Source organism: Engystomops pustulosus, chromosome 5 (assembly GCF_040894005.1).
Source record: "Engystomops pustulosus chromosome 5, aEngPut4.maternal, whole genome shotgun sequence".
Lineage (NCBI taxonomy): Eukaryota > Metazoa > Chordata > Amphibia > Anura > Leptodactylidae > Engystomops > Engystomops pustulosus.
In genome coordinates, this window is record NC_092415.1 from 36,570,362 (window position 1) to 36,589,313 (window position 18,952).

Below are 18,952 nucleotides of genomic sequence, written 5' to 3' on the forward strand. Positions count from 1 at the left end.
CTATAGAAGGGTCCAGGTTGGCAGCCTATATTTATGAGGGGGCAGTATATTGTACTTATAGTAGGGCATACTACAATTAGAAAGCTATTAGTAGGGAATGTACTGAGTTATAGAAGGGTCTGACGAGCCTGATGTCCACATACTATCTCGATCACCTGCGATGTATGAGGCGGATAGTTTGTAAGTGATCTATAGTTTGCACCAGGTGCTGGGGCATAACCGCACCGTGTAGATATGTGTGTACGGAGTGCAGGCCGGAGCCCTGTGCCCCCTCCTCTGGGTCACGGCTGATGGGCAGGAGTTACCGGGCAGTGAGGGGTGTACCGCACACGGGGAGGTGCTGGATCTGACAGCTCCAGGACCTGAGGGGGAGGAGACAGGACAGTCCCGGGTAAGAACATGCAGCCGCGCCGTCTCAGCAAGCGCTCCGTGCTGGGCAACAAGCTGGGCACTGGCAGGGCTGCCCCCAAGACTGGCATGACGGAGCCGCCGCCGGAGCTGGGCACGGGGTCACCGGGAGGGCACGGACGTGGCGAGGACCAGGAGGAGGAGGACGAGGTCGCTGTGCAGGAGCAGGAGGCACTGAGACCCCCGTGCCCGCGGTCTGTGAGGTGCCCGTACCAGGTGGGTGCCCGGCAGGAGTGGGCGTGCGCGGGTAGCCATGTGCTGCAGCAGGCTGCTTGTTTCTCTGCTTGTAACAAAGGGAACTAGTTCTCGTCATGTAGAGAAATGTCTCCAGATTTACTGATCTGCACCTAATGAGGCTTTGTGCTGCCTGTGCCCCCTCATCCCTGCCAGGGGTGCCCCACATCTGGGGGGTGAGCTCCATCCATGCAGCACTGGCACAGCCTCACACACCCCCTTTTCTGGAGAGAGAAACACGTGCCCTGCCAGTGGCTGTATCTCACCCAGAGCTGGGTGCCAGGCTCTCACCCATGCCCTCCCCTGTAGGCTACAGTCATATGGGGGGTCATTGTGTGACAGCAGCCCCCCAGGGAGTCACCTCTGTGCCATCTAGAGATAACCATCTGATGCATCAGTGATTGGCACAGTATTGTCTCTGATGCCCCCGTAAACAAAGCAATTAAAGGCAATCCTTGTCAATCTCACGAAAATCTACAATGATCGATGCCCCTTCCGTCAAGTTGAGAAAATACTGCTATGAATACAAATCCCCTGTAAAAAAATCGCTATTTTTTATGATCAGATTTGATTGTTGCAGCCGAATCGACACAATGTATACAGATATGATGCCAGCATTGTCTATGCCCAGTATATACATTGTATAGGGAAGGTACCGCAGTGTAATACTATATGGTAACATGTGATTCTTTGTGTGACGGTGGCACCCCCAGGACTCACCCCTGGGGTACAGTCTTACTAAGTCAAACCCCCACTGCCTCCCACATGTGATAAATATCCATAGAAGCTTCTTGTAATGTGAACGGGGATGATAATAGAAGTGCGGAGTGAATGCACGGAGTGGGTGTGACTGGTACACAGGACTCATGCTAATGTTATGTCAGTGGAAGGACCACACTGGATAACAAAGAGAATTCCCAGCATGGATCCCATACAGGAGACCTAGAAATCCTCAAGTTGTCGTCTCAGTTCATAAGTTACATCTGTTTCTAGAATTTGACAGCCCCTGTGTTGTCGGGCACGTCACCCAGCTTTCTCAGGCACAGATAGAATTATAAAAAGATTGAATAGAATGTGAGAAAAGAATTCGACATAAAAAGTCTAATACAACATAACCTCTCTTTGAGAAGACCAGTCCTATTATAGGTTTTTCAGTGAAATTTTTGTTGGGCGTCTCAAAGGGGTTTTATTGTATTTAGGTAATAAATATTGGAAGCTAAGGGGCAGGATCTGATCTGAATTTAGATTATGAATGAAATATGATGAAGCAGCGGCATATGACAAACGATATGGGGCATGGATGGCAATGCCGGACCATTTGTAAGAGGATTTGGTGTAGTTTGCCACCATTATCCCCATTGTAAGACCAGAACACAGCTTGTCACTACCTGTCGGGCTCTCTATAGGTACAAGTAGTCTTGTGATAAGTGCAGGGAACCTCTTTGAGACAACCACCAAAACTGGTCTTATAGAAAGAATACAGTGTGATCGCTACTTCATTGCAGAGTGGTCTTCCAAAAGAGGTTTCACATCTTTGTCATATTCCAACTTTTTGGTTTTGTACTAGTTCCATTCTCCATTGCTCAGGTTATACTGCATTATTTTTGGGCACATTTTTTCTTGTGAGCCTGAGCTCTCCTCAGATTATGGAGTCAAAAACTTTGCGGAACTTTTGTGGTCTTAAAAAGTTTCAAAATTGTTGCAGTCGTCAAAAAGGTGTTTCTACTAATCACACTCATTCCCTATCCACAGGATCGCCGGAACCACCACAGTCATGAGTAAAGGGGTCCCTTGTACCCCAGTCAGGATGAAACAACAATCATACAGGTGCAGTGCTATAATAAGGCTATGTGACCTCTGGAGAGAGTCAAACTGTATCTCCAGCAGTCCCATAGAGAATAATTGAGCAGTGTGACCATTGCTTATAATGATGGTAAACTTTTTAATAGACTTTATCAAAGACAAAAAGTTTCTCTTTTTTTTCTTATTATTGGCTTCACTTCTAGCTTGAAGATAAAAGCTGATAGATAAGGAGAAGCTGATAAAGTGTCTAATAACTTAACTCCGTACAGTCACTGGATAGTATTCTCTAGTTAATCTTTGGCCTCCTCTCATCTATCTTCTGCATATATACTTGAGAATGCTTTTAGAAATGCTGATCACTGAAGGAGAAGAAAGCAGCAAAAAATTGGGTTATAGAAGCTTTTCACCCTATTATCATATGCCTGTTTCAAAGGTTTAGTATTTATTTTGCAATTGTTCTAACACGGCTTAAAAGCCAATGACACATGATCATTTTTCCCAAAAAAAATCTATTAAAAATTTCAGTCATTCTTACTCTGTTACCTGCACGTTTTTTTATACAGGCTGCAGTGGGCCGTTCTTTGAGAAATTGGTCACAGAAATTTTCCGACAGTTTGATCTATTGCCTATTTTCTCTTCTCTCCAATAAAACCTCTTCTACGCTGAAATTTTATGAGATTTTTAAGAATTTGGCTTAAATGAGCTATTTTGAGTCCTCTGGAAAGAGAAGATATAGGCTATAGAAGGAGCTGTCATAGTCTACATGAGAAAACATGTAGGCTGCAGAGTACAAGTGGCTGAAGATGTTGTAAAGTGTTAAATAAAGTGGTAAATCATTAAAAAGTCTAATTTGTCATTTGTCATGTAGTGTACGTCTGATGTTATTTTTATTGCTCCCTGATACATAAACTGTAGCTGTTCGAGGGCTTGTTTTTTTGCATGATGAGCTGAAGTTTTCAGTGATCCGATTTTGGGTCTCATTTGCTCACCCTATGTGTCATCAATGGTTTTCATATATTCACTGGTTGGGATCAATATTGTGGTTATTTTATAGTCCATGTTGTTGTGGACATTTGAATACCTATTATGTGTTTTTCTGTTGTTTATATCTTTTTTATACTTATAAACACCTTATACTTATTAACACCTCATGTATCAGACGTGGTATGGACTCTCGGGATAGGGATGTAATATTACCACTGTACAAGGCACTGGTCCGGCCTCACCTGGAATATGCCGTCCAGTTCTGGGCAGCGATCCATAAAAGGGAGGCCCTGGAGCTGGAGAGGGTTCAACATAGAGCCACAAAAATGATAAGGGGTATGGAGGGTTACGGTTATGAAGAAAGATTAAAACAATTAGTTTTATTTAGTCTGGAAAGGAGACAACTAACAGGGGACATGATTAATTTATATAAATATATGAATGGTCCAAATTAAATCAAAAGACGAGAGGGCCCTGTCTCTGTCTGGAGAAAACAAGGTTTAATCACCAGAGGCGACAGGGCTTTTTAACAATAAGAACTGTGAATCTGTGGAATAGCCTGCCTCAGGCGCTGGTCACAGCAGGGACAGCAAAGAGCTTCAAGAAGGGCCTAGATGCCTTTTTACACCTAAATAACATTGATGGTTATGTTATATAGCAGTGGTGGCGAACCTATGGCACGGGTGCCAGAGGTGGCACTCAGAGCCCTCTATGTGGGCACCCTTGCCATCACCCCAGGGCAGGGTTCACCAGACAGGACTCAAGGTCTCTTGCAATCACAGGCAGCCCAGGACCCTAGAAGGAAGCTACAATAATGATCCAAATTTCTTCTCCTTTCTACTGTATTGTGTCCTCAGGTGCCTATACAATTTAAACTTGTGACAGAGCAGGGAGTAATAAGTTACTGCTTAAATTGTTGCATCGGCACTTTGCAAAAAATATGTCGGTTTTAGTTGTAGTTTGGGCACTCAGTTGCTGAAAGGTTTACCGCCACCGTTATATAGAATTGTTTCCCTAAATCCCTTCCTCATCCAATCTCTTCACTTCCTTGGTTGAACTTGATGGACATGCGTCTTTTTTCAGCCATTTAAACTATTATATTAAACTATGAAAAGGCACCATTTTTTTGTTTTTACTTACTTAACCTCCACAAGACATTTATTATTTTTAGCACTTTATTATTTCTAATTAGGCATACACATATGAGGGTTTGGTTTTTGCAGTAATATTCATATTTTCAAATACCTTCAATTTTTAGGGTCAAGGTAATATAATGATAAAAATTTATTAACGCTATCCTGCAGGGAAACAGTAAAAAAAAATGTGTATTCTACTGCTTGTTGTTTCAGTGCACCCTACAGTATAAGGGCTCATTCACACGACCATAATGGGAACTGATATCGGCTCCATTGACGCCTATGGTGCCTGCTCACGTGGTGAGGACATGTTGTCTTACCGCACTGTGACTGTGCACGGAGAAATATAAGACATGCTATATTTCGCCATATTACGCATGATTCTCAATGGAGGGGGGAGGGGTGTCCAGAGCTCATCCCTCCTCATCTCCATCGCGCTGACACTGAATGCATACATTCAAGGTCGGACTGGGGGGTCTAGGGCCCACCAGTGAAATTGATTCTGGGGGCCCACCTACTGCTGCATGGAAATATTACTTGTACAGTCTTTGGGCGCATTCACATAATGCGTTTTAATGGAGTTTTGAAACACAGCAAATGCACAATGTATCACAAAACTTACCATCAGTGTTAATGATGGTAAAAACGCACGTGTATTTTAAGTTGCATTTTCATGTTGTGTTTGCAATGTTTTAAAATGCAATTCAGACACATAGGGGGTCATTTATCTTCAGATTTTTTTTCTCTAATATTTGCGAAATTTTTTGCCACATTTGTAAATTTTCCACAGTTTTGTGTCTGATCCAAATGTGGACCTATGAAAAAGTAAAAATTTTGTCACAAATCGTGGTTAAAATAGTCAGAAACGGCAGTCCTGCACAGGAATTAGAAAAACTTTAGAAGGGGTTGCAGAAGAGTTTGCTACTTTTTTGTGACTTTTATAGAACTTTTTGATAAAAAGTCACAAAACTCCACGGACTGAGCTGCCCGACATATTAACCTCTAAGGTGAATCAAAAAAGTTAAATAAAACCTGGCCAAACCAAGACAAGCACAAATTTCCTGACTAAAGATAGATGACCCCCATAGTGTGAACGCAGCCCAAGACCGAGTCCACAAGATGTACCTTAATTAAATTGCATTTTAAAATAGATTTCCAAAGCATGCAAAGAATCTCCTCAGTGAACACCGATGATTAGAGCTAAATGCTTATGTTTGGTAAGTAGCAACAAGGGTTTTTCCATGTTGCGCTTGAAATGCATTTCAATATGCAATTCAATCTCATTGGGGCAGATTTAACAAGCTTTCTGAAAGTCAGAATATTTCTAGTTGCCCATGGCAACCAATCACAGCTCCCCTTTAAAATATTCATGATCACTGGTAAAATGAAAGCTGTGATTGGTTGCCATGAGCAACTAGGAATATTCTGACTTTCAGACAGCTTGATAAAATAATAAAAATAAATATAGCATAAGGCAGGACCTCTTATTAAACTCAATTTCCAGCTCCCCCTAATAAAGTGGCCCCTCATCTCCTCCTTAATTTGTGGCCCGGTCCCTCATCTACTTCTCATATTGTGGCCCCTCATCTCTCGCTCATATTGTGGCCCCTCAACCCCTTGTAGTGTGACCTCTCTTGTACCCCTCATATTGTGGCCTCTCATCACCCACTCATATTGTGGCCTCTCATCTCCCCTCATATTCTAGCCCCATCATCTCCCCCCTCATATTGCGGCCCCTCAAACCCTCATAGTGTTTCATTTTGTGCCTCTCATATTGTGGCCTCTCATCTCCCACTTATATTGTGGCCTCCCTCACCTTCCTTCACATGAATGGCTTCTCATTTCCCCCTCATTTTGTGTTCCCTCACCTCCCCTCATATTGTAGCCCTTTCTCTCTCCCCTCATATAATGATCCCTCATCTCTCCATCATCTTGTGGCTCATATTGTGGCCCCTCTCATCTCCCCCTCATCTTGTGGTCCTGTGATCTTCCCCTTCACTTTGGTGCTCCCCATCATCTCCACCTCATATTGTGGGCCCATCATTTCCCCATCATATTGTGGCCCCTCATATCCACCTCATATTGTGGCCCTATATCTCCCCTTTATATTGCGGCCTCTCCCCCCCTCATCTTGTGCCCCCCATCATCTACCTCTCATTTTGTAGCCTCTCATCCCCCCTTTATATTTTTGCCCCCCTCATCTTGTGGCCCCCCTCATCTCTAACTCATACTGTGGGCTTCCATCATCTCTCCATCATTTTGTGGATCTCTCTCTTATATTGTGGCCCCCTCATCTCTCTTTGATATTTTGGCCCACCTCATCCTGTGGGACCACATGTTCTCTCCCTCATATTGTGGGCCCCCATCTCCCCTTCATATGGCTTTTTTTTATGGCACGGCAGCGGGAGGCGGAGTCAGCAGCGGGAGGCGGAGCCAGTGGCGACTGGAGGCAGAGTCAACCCCGACAGGGGTCGGGGCCTAAATGTGTTGGAGTCCACCGGTATTTTCCCCGCTATACCGGTGGGCCAGTCTGACCCTGCACACATTCGTCTGAATGCACCCTAAATTACATGAAAAATTAATCTAAAGTTTAGTACGATTAAGGAGACATCAAGTATGTACAGTATTTCTGATGTTTGACTGTTTGACTACTATCGCAAAAAAAAAAAAGTTTAAGGAAAATAGATATATATTAATATTTTTAGAGCAATACCTTTTTTGTGACTCAGTTTTTTTGCAGGATAAGGTAGTGTTTTAATTATTTTTGAGGTATAGGCAGTCCCCGGGTTACGTACAAGATAGGGTCCGGAGGTTTGTTCTTAAGTTGAATTTGTATGTAAGTCGAAACTGTATATTTTATAATTGTAGATCCAGACAAAAAAAATTTTGGCCCCAGTGACAATTGGAGTTTAAACATTTTTTGCTGTAATGGGACCAAGGATTATGAATAAAGCTTCATTACAGACATCATACAGCTGATCATTGCAATGGAGTATAGTAACATCCAGAAAGCTTCACCAGAGGTCAGAGGGGTGTGTCTGTAACTATGGGTTTTCTGTAAGTCGGGTGTCCTTAAGTAGGGGACCGCCTGTATATGTAACTTTTGGATCGCATTTTATTTCATTTCTTTGGGAGTTAGCAAGCACTCTAATAGAAATTTAGGTAACTATTTAGACCATTTTGTGTATTTTTAATTGTATGGGTTTTTACACAATAAATCATTACATATTATAAATATTTATAAAATGTACTAACTTTTATAAAATGTAATGCTTTCCAAAACTTTAGTTCACTTTTATTTTCTGTACCGCTAGGGAACATGTGTGATATCTTGATCACTGTTATTATACACTGTGATACTTCTGTTCGTTTATGTCAAACTTATTTTTATCAGATCATGGTTTTGTAGTATTTTTGGTTTTATACAGTAGTATTTATATGCAGGACTCATAGTATGGTAAGTTGTGGATAATTTTTTGATATATGCATGGTCAGTGTTTTGATTTTCTTTATTTAGGAGCACAGTGTGGGCCATCCTATTATGAGTGAGTTTGGTATTTACATGGGCCAAGTGTGGACATGTGCTGAAAAAGCCAAAGACATCTGTGAACAACCTCAGCAAAAATGTCATAGTTGGGAGAAACTTTGTACTTGATGGAGCAGAGCATCATCTGTGAGATGCTAGATTCTCCATCCCTGACTAAACTTATAAGATAACTCTCAGCGTGTGTAGTGACATTCACAGGTTGACATTAAGGCAAGTTGGTCTTTTGTCTACTTAGCAACTGCGCAGGTTGAGGTGCCAGCATTTCTTGATTTGTGGGTACAGAATCTTTTTTTCCATTTTTTTCTACTTAAAGTAGTTTCCACAAACCTGATTTACTAAATTGAAGGAAACCTGTCACCGCATAAACCCCGCCCAATCCACAAACAGTACCTTGTCCAGAAAGTCCTCCGAGCATGTTTTTATAGGTGGGCAACTTTACTTCACTTCGCCAAATTTTTTTTTTATTCTTGCCAAAGATGCAGCCATAGAGATGGGGTAACTCAATCACACAGTCAAGCAATCCTGCCTCCTGCTGGCCTATTACACTGCCCAGCCCGTCTACTACCTTTTCTATGCACAGACCGGCCCACTTTCTCCATCCAACATCACTCTATGGATTGCGCAGTGCTCCTGCGATCCGGATAGGTACGTGCAGGACCAGAACTCAGGTGCACTGTGCATACATGAGTACTTTGGCAAGCCGCAGAGACGTCAAGTGTAGGAGGCCGATAGGGCAGTGCATACTAAAGGCAAGAGGCGGGGTGGGCCCTGGAAACATCCGTCAGGAGGCCGGGTTGCTTGACTGTGTGGTCGAGCTACCCCACCTCCTTGACTGCATCTTGTGATAACTACATATCAGATATGATAACTGCATGGAAGAATGGAGTAAGTTCCATTGTTATGGTTACCCATGGATAGACACAGATTGTAATGGGAGATGGGCCCTCACTCCTATTGTTCCATATGACTATGTTTATATTCTGTAATGTCTTATTTTATTTCTATATGTCCCCCACAATCTGCAAAATCCTTCGAATATGATGGTGCTATATAAATAGAGATGAACTCGTCTCCCTCCACCTGTTGACTTTAGACATCAGCGGGTGCAGGTCCTGTCTGTGCAGCGATGTCTTTAAACGTTGCTGTCTTCTACTGCTTCCGCACTGGCCGAGGGAGCAGGACCCGGTCCCTGGAGACCCTAGGGAGAAGGGAGATGCAGTTTATTACAGCATTGCGCTACTTCATAGAGGAACAGAGCCGCCTGGGTCTCAGGAGGAGTCTAATTAGACCCAGTAAAGCTCTGATTAGCATCACCAGCGACAGGTGGACCTTTCCCCTGTAACTGAGGCTCTTATAGATGCCCCAGTTACAGGGCAAAACTTGTAAAAGAAAAAAAAATAAAGTTAAAATTAAAAAAAAGTGAAAATGTCCTCCAGGGGTCTATTATGACCTCATGGGGGGCATATAAAGTAAAAACACACATACACAAAAAATATTAACAAATAAAAAAAAGTCACCCCGCTTGCCCGAGACTTTACTTATTACATATCAAACCAACCAAAACAAAATAGGGAATTCATTAATAATGTTCATTTTGAGTTAACTTGAAAATAAAATAAAAAAATGTACCGTATATACTCGAGTATAAAACAACCTGTGTATAAGCCGAGACCCCTAATTTTACCACCAAAAACTGGGAAAACCTATTGACTCGAGTATAAGCCGAGGGTGGGAAATGCATTGGTCAAAGCCTCCCAGTATATAGCCAGGCAGCCCCCAGTAGTATATAGCCAGCCCCATGTAGTATACAGCCAGCCCCCAGTAGTATATAGCTATCCTGCCTTCTGTAGTATACAGCCAGCCTGCCCCATATATTATACAGCCAGCCTGCCTCATATAGTATACAGCCAGCCTGCCCCATGTAGTTTACAGCCACCCCTGTAGTTTATAGCCAGGCAGCCCCCAGTAGTATATAGCCAGCCCCATGTAGTATACAGCCAGCCCCCAGTAGTATATAGCTATCCTGCCTTCTGTAGTATACAGCCAGCCTGCCCCATATATTATACAGCCAGCCTGCCTCATATAGTATACAGCCAGCCTGCCCCATGTAGTTTACAGCCACCCCCATGTAGTATACAGCCAGCCTGCCCCCTGTAGTATACAGCTAGCCCCCTTTAGTATGCAGCCAGCCCCCTGTGGTATACAGACAGCCCACCCAGCCCTCTGTAGTTTACAACCAGCCCATCCTGCCCACTGTGGTATACAGCGAGCCCCCTGTAGTATACAGCCAGCCCAGCCTGCCCCCTGTGGTATACAGCCAGCCCAGCCAGTCCCCTGTGGTATACAGCCAGCCAGCACTTAAAAAAAATAAACGTATATACTCACCCTCCGGCAGCCCCGATGCTCAGCACGGCTCCTCTTCTGTCTTCAGTCTTCTGTAAAAGCCTGCAGGGCGCGGCCATGTTATCTTCCAAAGACAGAAGAGGAGCCGCGGAGAAGACAGAAGAGGTGCTGCGCCAACATCGGGGAGCCCCGCTGAACAACGTAGCCGCTGGAGGGTGAGTATACAAGTTTATTTTTTTAATTGACTCGTGTATAAGCCGAGGTGAGGTTTTTCAGAACATTTTTTGTGCTAAAAAACTTGGCATATACACAAGTATATACGGTACTATAAATTACAAAAAAATACTTTTTCCACTTTTAACCCCAAATAAAAATGTAAAAAAAGTTTAAAACTTTCATTACGATTATCTAGCTCTTTGTTTCCCAAAAAAACCCACTACATCAAAGAGTTATGGCCCTTAGACAGCTGCTTACGAAAATTCGCTAAAAATGCCCGGTCACTAGAGCCTTTAATAATAATAATAATTATTATTATTTTTGTATACATAATATTAAGTAAAAATAATAATTGGGACCCCAGATTAGACAGAAAAATAGAGACCCCAGAACAGACAATAATAATAATAATTAAGACCCCAGAGCAGATTTTGTAAAGACGAAGATCAGTTGAAAAATAATAATACAAAACTAATAAAACTAAAAACCCTTAAAAGGTCATGCGGTGTAGGGAGACAACCAGTAAGAGGAGAGGAGCAAAGATTGGGAATGGCAGTACCAGAGGGACAAGGACAGTGGTAAGTAACATCTTATTATTTTACTGGCCTCCGGCAGATGACTTGTATGTATAATTTGTATTAACCGCACAACCCATAAAAATATAAGAAGTCCTTTAAAGTAGAGGAATGTTAGTAAGGTGATTTTTTTTGTTAGAAGGCAACTGCTTGGTAAGACTAGAGTAGTATAAAATTACACATTTCAATATAGGGTATTGTACAGGGGTGAACCAAGCCTTTCTGCTGCCCGAGGCGAGCTATAGAGAGACATCCCCCCATATATGTAATATATCAGGGACCAAATGTGTCAGGACCAGATCCTGGTACCGACATGTAGTATAAAATGCATACAGCGTGCCGCCATGTAGTATAAAATACATACAGCGTACCGCCATGTAGTATAAAATGCATACAGTGTGCCGCAATGTAGTATTAAATGCATACAGCGCACCACCATGTAGTATAAAATGCATACAGCGTGCCGCCATGTAGTATAAAATGCATACAGCGTGCCGCCATGTAGTATAAAATACCTACAGCGTACCGCCATGTAGTATGAAATGCATACAGTGTGCCGCAATGTAGTATAAAATGCATACAGCGCGCCGCCATCTAGTATAAAATGCATACAGTGTTACCGCCATGTAGTATAAAATACATACAGTGTGCCGCCATGTAGTATAACATGGATACAGCGTACCGCCATGTAGTATAAAATAGATACAGCGTGCCGCCATGTAGTATAACATGGATGCAGCGTACCGCCATATAGTATAAAATACATACATACAGAATGCCCCCATGTAGTATAAAATGCATACAGTGTGCCGCAATGTAGTATAAAATGCATACAACGTGCCGTTATCTAGTGTAAAATGCATACAGCGTACCGCCATGTAGTACATGTAGTATAAAATAGATACAGCATGCCGCCATGTAGTATAACATGCATACAGCGTACCGCCATGTGGTATAAGATAGATACAGCGTGCCGCCACGTAGTATAAAATAAATACAGCGTACTGCCATGTAGTATAAGATAGATACAGCGTACCACCATGTAGTATATAATGCATACAGAATGTCCCCATGTAGTATAAAATAGATACAGCATGCCGCCATGTAGTGTAAAATAGATACAGTGTGCCGCTATGTAATATAACTTGCATACAGCTTACCGCCATGTAGTATAAGATAGATACAGCGTATCACCATGTAGTATACAATGCATACAGAATGGCCACATGTAGTATAAAATAGATACAGCGTGCTGCCATGTAGTATAAAATGCATACAGTGTGCCGTAGTATAAAATAGATACAGCGTGTTGCCACGTAGTATAACAAGCATACAGCGTACCGCCATGTAGTATAAGATAGATACAGCATGCCGCCACATAGTATATAATGAATACAGTGTACTGCCATGTAGTATAAAATAGATACAGCGTACCACCTGCGTATATAACGCCATCAAATTCGGCAGCACTTTACAAATAAACACATATACAGCATATACATACAGCGTATACACACCATAAACACTCATACAGCATTCACAAACACACATACAATATATATGCATTTATATTTGTGTTTGTGCATATATATATACCGTATATTCCGGCGTATAAGACGACCTGGTGTATAAGACGACCCCCCTACTTTCCTGTTTAAAATATAGAGTTTAAGATATATTCGCCGTATAAGACTACCCCTTTTCCAACGCATACAAAACACCGGTAAAAATTTTAAAAAAACAGATTTGAATTTAACATGGTCCTTTTTTTAATTTAAATTTTTATGACATGCAGGTATATAGCAGGAAAACTGTCGCTCATAAACATAAGGCATACAACAACAACATTACCATTACAGCACAGCCCCCAGTAGTATACAGCCTGCCCCCAGTAGTATACAGCCTGCCCCCAGTAGTATACAGCACAGCCCCCAGTAGTATACAGCACAGCCCCCAGTAGTATACAGCACTGCCCCCAGTAGTATACAGCACAGCCCCCAGTAGTATACAGAACTGCCCCCAGTAGTATACAGCCTGCCCCCAGTAGTATACAGCCTGCCCCCAGTAGTATACAGCACTGCCCCCAGTAGTATACAGCACTGCCCCCAGTAGTATACAGCACTGCCCCCAGTAGTATACAGCACAGCCCTCAGTAGTATACAGCACAGCCCAGCCCAGCATTAAAAAAAAAAAAAAAACTTATATACTCACCCTCCGGTGGCCCCGATGTGCTGTGCTGCTCCCCCGATGTCTGCGCGGCTCATCTTCAGTCTTCCGCGCCGTCTTCTTTCTTCTGCTCCGGGGAAAAACATGGCGGCGTCCGGCAAAAGAAAGAAGACGGCACGGAAGACTGAAGATGAGCCGCGCAGACATCGGGGCCACCGGAGGGTGAGTATGCTAGCACCGATCGCGGGTGTTACCGGTAAGCCTTTGCTGCAATATGCAGCAAAGACTTACCGCTATGGAGAGGGCTCAGCCCGTGAGCCCTCTCCATGCAGCGCGACCCGACCGCCGCCGTGAATACACGGCGGGCGGGATTACCGGCGTATAAGACGACCCCAGAAAAGACAAAAGATTTTTCTGTCTTCAAAAGTCGTCTTATACGCCGGAATATACGGTACATATATAAAGAGGAAAAATAATAAAGTTACTTGCTCTTTTGGTGTCTCCACGTGGAGTCGGCAGCCTGCCAGTAGGGTAGCAGAGTCGGCGGGTGGCCGGCAAGGTGGAAGAGTTGTCGGCTGGCCGGGTAGCTGAGTCAGCGGGCGGCCAAATAGCAGCCAGTACTGCACAATGCCACCCCCTAGTCCAGCAGGAAGTTCTCAACTTGCCTCATGGCAGGTGCGCCCCTGGTATGGTATAGTAAAATATGATGAAAATACAATACCACTGTGCCCCCCCCCCCCCGACTCCCTTATTGTCAGTGTTAGGACACCCTCCAATTACAGTTACAATATCAGCAGCTAATACAGTATTTGTTTTACACATAGTACAATACCATACAGGGCAGACATCAGATATTTTGGAGCTACATACAGGCAAACTTTACCCCCCCCCCCCCCTCTTCCCCCACACTTATTATTACAGTTTTCCATTGTGTCATATGACATACATATCATTGTATCACACACTAGAACAGTGATGGCGAACCTATGGCACGGGTGCCAGAGGTGGCACTCAGAGCCCTTTATGTGGGCACCCGGTCCATCGCCCCAGCACACCAGACAAGACTCAAAGAATCTTCCTGAAGTTCCAAGCAACTTAAAAGATGCTGCTAACAGTCATATTTTGATACTTCCTTCGCTACTTGGGACTGTAGGAAGAGGGAGCATTAGACAGGGTCGAATTATCTTTAGAGGACCTCCTGCTGGCCCCACGATTCTCTGTGTACAGAGGGACACTGGAAAGAAGTGATGTAAATTTTCCATCTTTCTACTGTGTTTTGTCCTCAGGAGGCCAATATGATTGAGAGTTGTTGAACAGGGAGCAATAAGTTACTGCTTTAATTTTTGGTTGGCACCTCACGATAAATAAGGGGGTTTTGGGTTGCAATTTGGGCACTCGTCCGCTAAAAGGTTCGCCATCACTGCACTAGAAGGTTAGTCATTGACTACATTTCTGATCAGACAAAGGTAGAAGGTGAATCTAGCAAAATACAGTTGATGACTGTTCTCTTTAAGGTACAGAAATTCTTGGCACAGCTCCTGGACCTGTCTTTTTGATGTTGAATTTGCCACCCAGTGTTCTTAAGCTCCTTTGCAGCGCATCTCAAAACTGCACAACAGACAACAATTGTCCCACACTGTGCTTCTAAATGATATTGTATATATGTCTAACTACACAACTGAGCGCGCTATGCCCCCCATACATAGATCAGGTTTACACTTAACAAAACAAATGAGCACACTGTGACCCATCCATAAATCATAATAATTATCATATGCCCCTGTATAGACCCCCTGAATAAAAATATTAAAGGATTTTGGAAATTATTCCAAAATAGTTAAGGGAACCTGTCAGGAGATTTTTGAAATCTAAAGCGGTGTCCCATAATATCTGTAGTAAGACTGTAAGCCCTCTGAGGAGGAGGGGGGTATAAACTGATCTCCTAATATTTATAGACAGATAAATAACCTGGACACGCTCATTTCCCACACATAGGAACATACTGGTGGTTTAGTTTCGCAATGTCTACTGACAGGTTCCCTTTAAGAACTCGTTCATAAGCAGGAATGTCACATCAGAGACAGACAGCTATACTATCTCACTGCAGGGATCCTATGTTTACATCTCATCTTATATGTGATAAAAGTGCATGAATAATAAACGTGCTATGATTTAGATACACGATAACAAGACTTCCATAATGATGGGTCCTGATATCACTGTGCCGCCAGTAAATGCGCTGTCATAGGTCCTCCATACAGAGGCAATGACACAATCACAGATGCAGGGCTCATATCTAGAGCTTTTCAGATCTATTTCATTATATAGTTTTTTTTTCCCTCGACTTGTTAGTTTTTGTGCCGGGAAAATACATTAATGGCGCAAAGGTGACAGAGGTTTTCTCACTCTTTAAATCAATAGACGATGGCTAATGCAAAATGACAAAGAAGTAGTGCTGTAAGATGGACAGATATTTCGTGACTGTAAAACTCGGAGTCTAATGGACGCTACACGCAGTGTGAGAGCTGCCTAAAAGGCTACCACTTGTATTGACCACAGTAGGTCCAGGCAGACGGCACAAAGTGGCTATCGCACAATTGACAGTCATATATGTCACATTATTCATATTGGCGGTATTTCATATTCTGCACATCTGATTCTGATCATGTGGTATATCAGATTTCCCTTGTGGTTCTGCCATTTTTGACATCAAGAATATTGCTGCAGGCAACTTTTATTCTTTTCATATCAAATCTATCTTCTTTCCAATCTAAAGATTCAGCTCATATTTTATCCAACCACTACCCTGTGCTAGTCACTTCATTTTAAACTTATCATTGTCACCATCTACCATGCTGCACACCCCTAAATATGCAATTTCATCTCATTTTCATTTACCATTCAAACACTTGCACGCTATTCAATAATCTGAACCTCCAACTTCCAGTGCCAAGACATTCCTTATGTTGCACCAGTTCCTCGGAATGCACCACCCTGGACAATCACGTAAAACCCATTGGGGGAGATTTATCATTGGTTTTGCGGGGCTTTTTGGCTTATAAAAGTTGCAGAAAGTAGCATAGAGGTTTTTTCCTGACTTTTCATTGCTCAAAAGTCTCACAGGACTATTTCTGCCACTTCACTGTACTGTCATAAACATAGAACTCCGGCTACTGCAACGCCGTGCAAAGCCAGATTCATGACTTGCAACTTTTTAAAAAATCGCATTATCACTCCAGCCCCCTGCTCGTGTATACGGTGCGGCTTTATTTTGCGCCTTTTTTGCACCTTTATGACGGACATACATAGGGGCATGGTTATCATAGGCCGGTGCTATTCCTTATACTAATTAAAACCAGAGCCCCTTTTTGCTGTAACTTCACATGTACCCTATTTTTCGGACGATAAGGCGCACAAAAAATACTTTGATTTTCTCAGAAATCAAAGGTGCGCCTTATAGTCCAGTGCTCCTTATATATGAACCATATTTACAGACTGCACAGGTCTGCCACCTGCTGGTCATTCATCCTTTTAATCAGTTGCACCTTATAATCCTTATATATGAACCTTATGTGCCTTATATATGAACCTAGACGGTTTAGCAGGCATTTATTGATGGTGCGCCTTATAATCAGGTGCGCCTTATAGTCTGAAAAATACTGTAACTTCACAGACTGTTACAGGATGCAGGATCAATTCTTCCACTGTATAAAATTACAACAGGCAGAGGGAGGGGGGAAGTGCTGAGAGACAGGGACATTGATTAGTGCCTGCACACACTCCATGATGTTGTCGCGCCACCACCACCTCATACAGTACGTGCGGGCAGAGATCATGGACGTTCTTTTGATCACCTACCAACCAGCAAGCTCTATGAAGAATGGAATGTAGATGACCAGAGGCTACATAGGGAACAGCTTCTGGAAAATGTACAATACCAGTCACATAGAGGGGAATTCATTAAGGCCCGTTCCACACTTGCGAGTGTGATGCGATGAACTCGCATCACACTCGCAACGCAAGCTGCCGGGAACGCACGGCCCGAACGCTGCGCAGCGGGAGTGAACTGACATGCTGAGTTCACTCCCGGTGTGCAGCGTTCGGGCCGTGCGTTCCCGGCAGCTTGCGTTGCGAGTGTGATGCAAGTTCATCGCATCACACTCGCAAGTGTGGAACGGGCCTCAGACTAGCGTTTTGTCTAGCATAATGAATCTCCTCCAGTGTCCAGGAAAACTGGTACTGATAATTCAATTCCCCACGGTTTTCTAGATCTCTGCTTGCTGTCATTCTATAGGAAGCTTCTATGCTTACTTCCAGTGGACAGAAATCTGACCATGGTCACACAGGTGGGCGGCTCATTAGTATCAGATAGTAATCAGAGCTGTGTGACCATGGTCAGATTTCAATAGAATAACAGCAAGCAGAGATCCAGAAAACCAGGAGGAATTGATACAGAAAGTATATTGCAAATCTGTATAACTTTTTATTATGCAAACAATATCAATTACTTGCTGAAATGGGAATATCCCTTTAACTCTTAAATAAATGTGTGTTACAGACATTTCTCACATAAACGTGTCCAATTGTTCTGGTTTTTTAATAAACCTAATTTTCTTCTTACAACTGTGCAGAATGTTGTCACATTACAAAAGCCAATTGTGATTACAGTTATGTAACGGCAACGTGTCAAGGGAAATTGTTTTAATGAAATAATCAAACTGTAATTGTAACACATAAAATCACACTTCACTCTCACCCAAAAAAATCATACTCAGAAGGTAAGAAGTACTGATATTTCCAAAACAGGACATTTAATTTGACTGGCCGCATGGCCCCAGAACAAGGGGCGGTCACACCAAAACAGGAACTTTAGTGCAACCATAACATGTCTTTTCCTGCCAGATTTGCCGTAATTTGTCTGAAAAAAAATTGCCGGGGTCCCACGTTCCACTAGCGTCGCGGTCATAACACGAGACGCTAGCGCACAGAGGGCGGGGCTCGGGAAGATCGCATATGCGTTTCAAGAGAAACACATGCGATCGGGCCGAGGCCCTTCCCTGTGTGCGCTAGCATCGCGTTATGAACACGAGGCTAGCGGAACGTGTGACCCTGGCCAAAGGATTCAGACAGTTTATTGACATTAGGCCAAATACTATCCAAATGTGACAAAATTTGGATTTTTCTTTTTTTGTGTATGTAAAGTCGGCTAATAAGAGGTGCAAAGTTAGATTAGACAGCCTTAGATTTAGACACTTTTAATAAATCTGGCCCAATGTGTAAGGAGAATTACTAACTGTGTAGGACTCTCTCTATAATAAGCTTCAACATTGACGGCTTGGTCAGAAGTGCCAGGGTTAACGAGACCCCACCAGTTAGTCACTTCTTGGGTCACACATTCTTAAGAGTAGGCCACTGATTGAGGAAGGTAGGTCCTGTGACAATGTCATTGACGAAGAGCAGAAATCTGGCACAACCATGAATGGGAGCGGGATATGTATTCTTCCTTTTTTCTTTTCAGGGATTCCTGGAAACCCGATTTA

The 18,952-nt window shown here is 43.1% G+C and overlaps 1 protein-coding gene across 3 annotated transcripts in view; it reads left to right on the top strand.

Annotated features, from left to right (window-relative positions):
* Positions 1 to 378: 378 nt before the first annotated feature.
* Positions 379 to 18,952, top strand: part of ZNF704 (zinc finger protein 704) — a 63,252-nt gene continuing 44,678 nt past the window's right edge. For all 3 annotated transcript variants that reach the window (XM_072151644.1, XM_072151646.1, XM_072151647.1), the window contains exon 1: positions 379 to 624. In XM_072151644.1, coding sequence (XP_072007745.1) covers positions 400 to 624 — 225 coding nt within the window. In that variant the 5' untranslated portion in view covers positions 379 to 399. The remainder of the gene's footprint in view (positions 625 to 18,952) is intronic.